This window comes from Mytilus trossulus, unplaced genomic scaffold, assembly GCF_036588685.1.
Source record: "Mytilus trossulus isolate FHL-02 unplaced genomic scaffold, PNRI_Mtr1.1.1.hap1 h1tg000050l__unscaffolded, whole genome shotgun sequence".
Classification (NCBI taxonomy): Eukaryota; Metazoa; Mollusca; class Bivalvia; order Mytilida; family Mytilidae; genus Mytilus; species Mytilus trossulus.
The window spans coordinates 222,302-230,926 of record NW_026963292.1 but is presented as its reverse complement, the minus strand read 5'-3'; the positions used below and the strand labels follow the sequence as shown (position 1 = coordinate 230,926).

Genomic DNA, 8,625 nt, shown 5'->3' with positions numbered 1-8,625 from the left:
CTTATATATTCCATAATGTCATCAAAATCGAAATGGCGTTCGTAAATAGTTATCAAAGGTACCAGGATTATAATTTAGTACGCCAGACGCGCGTTTCGTTTACATAAGACTCATCAGTGACGCTCATATCAAAATATTTATAAAGCCAAACAATTACAAATTTGAAAAGCATTGAGGATCTAAAATTCCAAAAGTTTGTGCCAAATACGGCAAATATAATCTATGCCTGGGATAAGAAAATCATTAGTTTCGATAAATTCAAAGTTTTGTAAACAGGATTTTTATAAAAATGTCCACATTAATGATATTCATGTCAACACCGAAGTGTTAACTACTCTGCTGGTGTTACCCTCGTAAAACTATCTAAGATACACGAATTGATATTGAATCTCTAGTTCTTTATTACAGTTATTCTAAATAAAAATAATAATAAATAAATAATGATACTTATAAAAGGAAAAGGAACAGTAATAACTAGAAAAGGAAGAAAAAAAGGAAGAAAAAACATCTATTGTTTGTTCTGTACAAATATAAAATATAACAAATTCTCATTTTCTTCAACATATTTCATCAGAACCACAATTTTTGAAATATATTGTTAATATATGCATACATCTGACGATTACAGTATAGAAGTCTCATATCAACGTGTTTTTTTTTTAAAGTTCTTTCAGATGTAAACATTGCATTAAACAAACCAACAACAATGTCTTCAACAGTAGTGCAACAAGAAGGAGAAAATTGTTGTTACTCTGAATTAGCCGTTGATGGAGACAAGTCGATATGGAACGGTAACAATTTTTGGTGTGCACATACGAAAATTAACGATAATCAGCAGCCATGGTGGGCAGTCGACCTACAGAATGTTTATGATATCAATGTGATAGATCTTCATTCACGCACAGATTGTTGTTGTGAGTGTAGTAAAGTGTATATTAATTCTGCTTGTTCGAACCTTTATGCACTTTTACAAAATAAAACTCTTATAAATCATTTTTTTTGACAGGAAAATAAATAAATCTTAGGGGTATTAATATAAAAAAATATTGAGATTTGATATGCCGATGAGACTACTATCCATCAGAAGTGGATATAACGAAATACAGACCATCGTACTGCTTTCAACGTTTAAAAAAGAAGAAAAAAACATACCGTAAAGTTGGCTATAAAAGGATTCGATATGAAATATAAGAAAATATTCAAACGCAAAAAAGAATAGACCGACCTAACTTATAACAAAACAATTTACAAAAATACAAATACGACAGACATGAATCTTTAAGAAGTGGTATTTATTAATTTGAAGTTCAATTATCGTCGAACTTTCAGACACTCTTTTTCTTCGAATGTACTGGGGTGACTTAGTTGAACAATGTTTTTTTGATCTTGACCTTCATTATAGTTTTTTTTTCTTTTAATGTGACAAACCTTCTAGAAATGATGCATAATTGACTTAAGTATCAAATCTCAAAGGTTTTTAAAGTTAGTGAGTGGAAAAGGGTAAAGTAACAAAAATACCTAACTCCAAGGGGAATTCAAATCGGAAAGTCCTTTAAGAAAAGGAAAAATCTAAGTTAAAAAAAATCTAACGAATGAAAAGCAACTGTCATATCTGACTTTGTACAGGCATGTCCTTACGTAGAAATTCGTTGATTAAACCGAGTTTTATAGCTAGCTTAATCTGTCGTATGTCTTCAATTCACATAAAATTCCATTATATTGACAACTATGTGTGAGCAAAACAAACAGACATAATAGAATAGAGTACAGCAGACAACATCATGTAATAATCTTAATCGCTATAAAACAAATGACTATTTCAACAAAGAAACACAAAATGGCATATATACAAAGTACACGATTGAAAGACAACAATTTAAAATTTAGAACAATAACAAAATGGGGGGATGTTTAAGTACAGAGCCACGTCCAAAGTATATTATCAAAAATGAACTAAACAGTAAAAATTAAAATTTTACAAGGTTCCAATTAAAAGAACACTATAACACATATTTAAGATGATAAACAACGTCAATATGTAGATTTTTCTACATAAACACAGGAGTGACTAAGTTAAACTAATTTTTCTACCTTCCTTTACTTTTCCTATTATTTTACCCTTGTATGCTACACACTTTCAAGACTTGTTGTCAATTTTCGCTACTAAGATCCGAGCAATAGAAAAATGAGAACGCAGAAATGATTAGGTACAAAAGAACTAAAGGTCGCATATCAATTGTTGATGGGGAAATAATAAGCAACACCGGGAAAGTTTATGCACGAATTTATGTTGACAGATTCTTATTTTGAACTCAAGTTTAAAAAAAGAAAGCAATGAAAAATACGTTAATGATATATTAAAAATAATAAATCTAATGTTATAATTGAATATAGTGATATAGTAATATAGGTATGCACATGTTCAACCGTTCGTTCGTCCGTTTGACCATCCGTCCATCATGCTTTGTGGATGATAGTGTACCACTTGTCCATTTTTTTCTTCTTAAATTTTAAGAATAATATCATATCCCATACAATACAGACCAATGTAGATATTTTGACGGTCTAATCACGATTCAAGAGATATGACTTTGTGACCTTTAGAGTTAGATTTTCTTCGTTTCCTGATAATAATAATACTATCGTTTGACAAAACAATTTAAACATTTTAAACACAAAAACACAATTATAGACCATTAATTTTAGTTTAAGTTTGGTGGTTTCGATATTGTCTGTTTCCAAATTGATCTAATAGTTTATCTTTCAAATTTGATTTTTTTCCTAACTGACTATGAAATTACCGTTTCAATAAAAAAAAAAAATCGCAAGCTGTTGCATATTTGTTTACTAGATCTCCTAATTGAAGTTTTCAAATACTTTGAGATGACACCTTTGTTCATGGTCACCTGTGTTACATGTTAGTCTAAGTATAGGATAATCATGTGTGTGTCGTATTTATCCAGCATGTTGTTTTAATTTTACCCCCTATCAAATAAATGATTGAGACAACGAAAATGGGGCGACAAAAATCAAAGGTGAAATAAAGGAAAACAACTAGTTGAAGATGTAAAAAGAACTTCAAATAAAACTTACCACTGGATAGGACTTAATTTACTTTTTTCTATTTCCAAAGATATCATATATTACAACTTATGTACATAACTAATTTGAATAACATTTCTATTCAATCAGCTAACAATTTGGAAAACTTTGATGTTGAAGTTATAATGCCAACCTGTACATGCAATCGCCGGAATAATTTTGATGAGGGAAACATATTTCACTGCCACTACCAGGCCACCAACAGTCAGAGAATCACTATAAATTGCCCTCCAAACACAAGAGGGAGAATTGTAAGGATTAAACGCCGTGATACGATAGACCTGGTTATTTGTGAAATAGAAATATATGGAAATCCAATTAACAGCCTCAATCAGTCAAGTATTTATATTCTTTATTGTTATTGTTCAATAATTCTTGATCGTATTTGAAAGAGGAAGGGTCTATATTCTATAACTATATACTGTGGATTCATTATTTGTGGGATACAAATTTTGTCGTTAAAAGTGAAACACCAGTTATAAGTTTTTAACAAAGTACAAATTTGGAACAGGATTGGTCTCCTTGCCGACCTCTTCTTATTTTCATGTGAGTCGGAGTTCATTTAAACACTTGTCAAAAACAATAAGATCAAAGAAGCCAGATCATTCAATTTCAATTCAGATATATGTTTTTCCATAAACAATCCAAGTTTTTCAGATTGATTTCCATTGATATATACTACATTTGTACTACAGAACTAGAAATTAAAGAAACAATAGACATGGCTTCCTCCGCTTTATTTTCAGACTCATACCTCGAATTGGACAAAGGCGGTAATCTCAGTATCAGATATATGACAAGGAGACGATTTCTTTTTTAAAATTATCAATCTCCCCACCTCAGTAACAATATACCAACTTTAATTGCATATGGGTTATACATTCTCTTACAATTTTAACAAGGTTTTTTCCTTCTATTTTAGCCTCGTCAAGGACTGATTCTGCCTATGCGTGTGGATATATCGGGTACAAATATGTAGGACCTGTTATAGGAACATCTGAAGCAGACAGTCCCATTCACTGCATAATCCTGTGCGCCATAAATACAGCCTGTTCTGCTGCAGAGTATGACAAGAACACAAATGTCTGTACACTGAAAGGTGAATGTGTCAATGGAACTCAGTCACATTTGTTCCCAGACAACAACAAAGATGTATTTTTCATTCAATAGAAGAACAGATGTAACAATTCTGCATCCATTTTTAACTTGTTAGACTTTTCGTGCGCTTCAATTTTGACCAAAATACAAATCACCATAAAACAACAAAATTCTAAACAAATGATTGTTTTGTAAATTATGAATACTAATACACGGAAGTTAAAGCATTCGCGGAGATCGTGTTTTTCTCGATTGAATCGATCCATTTTATTTCGAGTGATTTTACATTTGATTATATCAATTTCTTGCTATTCCAGAAGTATAATAGCTAGTTTGCATTATTGGTAAGGGGCCCGAAAAAGCTCGCCTTCGGTTGTTTGAATATCTCGCTGCATTGAAGCCAGACGTTTTTAACAAAACAATGATGGACAATCTAACCTTTAGGCAACTTTTATCGACTCATAGCTTGGATATAAAGTAAGATTTCTCGTCCCCTCACGCATTCACGATGTCCTCAACCAGAATCGATCCCCTCACGCATGAAAAAATTGAAAATTTTAGGTTTGTAGATTAAGTAAGACGTCTATCAACACCGAAAAGCGAACACGCCGCCCAAATTGACATGCATACCAATTGACCAAAAAAAAAAGTAAATTTGAACCAGTAGGTCTGTTTAATGAACCATTTCGAAAATTAAATGTCACTTTTTTAGGCAGTTTCTCTTGAGGCAACTGATTTTGTATGAGTTCAACTCCACGTACAACAGTAAATGATACATGTATCTCTTCGTTTAAGTATTCACCACAGCACATATCATTCTCCGATTTGCAACATTTTGATTAGTTGAAAAAGAAAATTGCGATTTTGAAATGTACATACCTTTTGAAGCGGGGACAATTACTATACTCAAGCACAACCGGAAAATCCTCTCACGGTTTTCATTGCAGAACCAAATGTTCTGCGTGTGTAGATTACAAGCCGTGAATGAATTTGTAACAGGCCAAATTAAACATTTATAACACAAATTAATGTATGGGTGATGATATAGTTTATCACAGACACGTAATAACATTGTTTGATCTTATATATTAAGGTAAAGCATTTATTTCACGTGCGATTCTCGGGAAGGAAGTCTGTTTACATATTTGATCATATTAACACGAAAATAATACGATCATAGTCAAACACTATATCTAATGTGCAAATAACTTCTAACAGAAACATTAAACTCTTTTACGTCAGCTTTCAACACAAATCTTTATATATTGATGTAACATGTTAAATGTTCCCTAGCAGACTATCGCACGTTAAAGCTTTGAAGATATTGTTTTTACCTCGTCCGTTTTTTATTTTGTAGATCGTTTATTCAAGGATAGATGCATTCAATGTTTTTACCGTAACTAGTTCCACACTTAGAACTTTTGTACACTATTGATAATCAGAGTTAGTTTTTACTCAATCGAGCCGCTATTTGAGGGAGTTCCAATTTATCATTGTTTGTATTTAATCAGATGATTCATGCCATTCGTCCTTCAAATTATCATAAATATTCCTTAAAAATAGGTGAAAATAAATAATAATAAACCATAGGTTTAGTCTTTTCATCTTAACCGGCTCCGGTTACCAACTTTCATGAACGTATGTGACTGACATACACGTGAGAGGCTTAGCTAGCTACAAAACAAGGTTTAACCCACCATTTTTTACATAAGGAAATGCCTGTACTGAGACAGGAATATTGCATTTGTTTTCCATTCGTTTGGTGTGTTTGAGCTATTGATTCTGCCATTGGATATGGGCTTCCGTTTTAAATTTTCCTTCGAGTTCAGTATTTTTGATATTTTAGTTTGACCAACTTTCAACAAAAACTAGTTATCTCATGTGTTACTTTTTGTATAATTGAAATGCCATATACCAATTCTAAGTCTTTATTCTGTCACATGTCAATAAACATCAAACGAATAGAAAACAAGTGTCACATTCCTGAATTGGTACAGTCATTTCTTAATAAAAAGGTTTTTGCTTCTATATGTAATGTAGATCATTTGACAAAGGATGTTTATTTAAATTAATTAATAGATTTTGTTAGAGAAGGATACGTGATTTAAAACTATGCTTAAAAAACACCCTCAGATTTCATTTTTTAATATTTGGTTTGTTTTGTTTTGATGTAATACCTTATAGTATAGTGTATCTTATATCCCTATTCAAAAATGCTTTTATTGTTATATTCTTTAACACGAGAGAGATTGCTATCAGCACTCATTGGATATTTATTAAAATATTTAAATAAGGAAATGTGGTAGAATTTTCAAAAAACTATCCATCAAAGACCAAAAAAGACCTAAACATAATCAGAACAAAAGCAAAAGGTCCTACCTTCCACGAAAAGTGACGTAAGGTGTATGAAATTATTCAACATGTCACTTATGATTATTTTTAAAAGGAAAATTTCACCCGTTAAATATCACTAGATCGATTCGATTAAACAAAAACACATCCGCAAGAGCAGACGAACAAGTCCGTGTTGCTTCAAACTAACGATGATCGAATTCAATACCTTCACACATCAAGAGAAGTAAAAAAATTAGAAAATAGTAAAAAAGTCTTCTTAGCCAAAAAACCCAACAAAAACGGATAAAACAGGAGAAGAAGATATGACCTAAAAGCATTCCTGATGAAGAGAAATCAATTAAAGCAAATCGTACTTGATAGGCCATTGATAGACACTTCAAAGTCTACTCTATAATTCAGAATAATGTACAAATTTGACACCATCGTTTCATTCATTTAGTATAAGCAAAATTCCCGCCAAAAAGTGTATGGGAACCTTTAAAATTTTCTACAGGATGATTGCTTATTTTTTATACTTGAAAAATAGAAAATTGACCGCAATCCTATCACAGTCTGCTGTACCACATTGCAAACGGCTTTGTCTGGACTTAGTCGTATTGTGTTCTGTAATTGTCGGGACTCAGACCTGGGTAACATTGCCGAATTTCGTATTAATAACGGTGCTGTTCCGGAATGTTTTTGGCAAAGACAGTTCGCAATCGCCAAGTTCTGGATGCAATCTTGACACTATCGTAAATAAAACTGTCATGAAAAATTTCTCCAAAAATGCCTATTCTACAGAAAACACAGACAATTGTGACGATTTTGATCTGATACAGCAGAATTTGTCACGATATAGTCATGATTGTAATCCGACTGAACAAAATCGGCAGAATGTTACGGGATGCACATAACTATCGGAGTGCTTGGCCGATCTCTCTGGACCAATACCGATCCGAAGGAATCTGTTACGAACATATACGACTGCAATCAGACAATAACAGAATATTCCTGATCATCGAGGAAAGTAATCAGACTTTTTGACTTTTCGTGTCTTAGCGCTGTCTGATCTCAAACGGGATCCATAATCGGCACTGTGTGAACGCCGCATTTTTTTCTATGACGTAAATCATTTATAAAATAGATATTCTTTTCCTTAGCTAACTTAACAGAGGTTTGTGATTAAATTTTTTTATTTTACATTCACGAACATGTTTAATCTTATACAAGCGTCCGAAGTTGCTACATTTTGCTCCTCAGACTAGAAATCAATTATAAAATATAATGTTTGAAGGGAGGTTTCATTCTCCTCAAATACTCCCCATTCGACTGTACAAAGATAATGCATGATTGTAATAGAACTAAAATGTTGTGATATAATATTGCATTTGTTCAAATCTGCACCAATATAATAAATCAAATTTCCCGTTAACAAATGCACGTATTGGTATAATCTATCGAATGGTATTAAACGATAAAACAAAACTATCAAATCAATAGATTTTGTATGACGCATTCGTTTTACAATTAAAAGAAATAACATGGAATATATCTGAAATATGACAAAGAGCAACAAAGTTATCATTTCAGGATGATTGCGTATTTATTAAACATTAAAAATAGAAATAATACAGGAATATTTTCAATACTATTCAAATACAGACTTTATGTTATTTCGATTACAATGGATTCCTGAAATTAAGGTTGGATCTCCAATTGAAAATAAAGATGTTTTGATAAAGTTCTAATCTGTTTTTGTAAGTATGCTTTCAAATGCTTTATTCATGTAAATACAAAGCAGGTTTACAAATGGAGCAAAACTTGCTTACCCATCCCGAGTAGAGTACTTGAATTCACATCTGTTAATTGATGGAGTGAATTGTTTTAGTTTTTGTGAAGTGTTTAGTGGACTGTTTAAACTTTGTCCAACTGAAGTACTGGATGATGAGTTGTTCTTTATGAAAAGGTTTGATTGTTTGTAGATATCTTCAATGACTAAAATATATATTTTTTCTGGTTTAGATTAAGCTGGTTTAAACTGCTTTCAAAACTAATTTTTCATTTAAAATTGCAAAATATATCTAGACTTAC

General features: G+C 31.8%; 1 protein-coding gene across 1 annotated transcript; it reads left to right on the top strand.

Annotated features, from left to right (window-relative positions):
* Nucleotides 1-696: 696 nt before the first annotated feature.
* On the top strand, nt 697-4,272 carry LOC134699320 (fucolectin-like). Its single transcript, XM_063560933.1, has 3 exons — nt 697-914; nt 3,193-3,441; nt 4,025-4,272. Exons 1-3 carry the CDS (start codon nt 707-709, stop codon nt 4,270-4,272), a joined length of 705 nt encoding a protein of 234 aa, XP_063417003.1. The 5' UTR covers nt 697-706.
* The last annotated feature ends 4,353 nt before the right edge of the window (nt 4,273-8,625 follow it).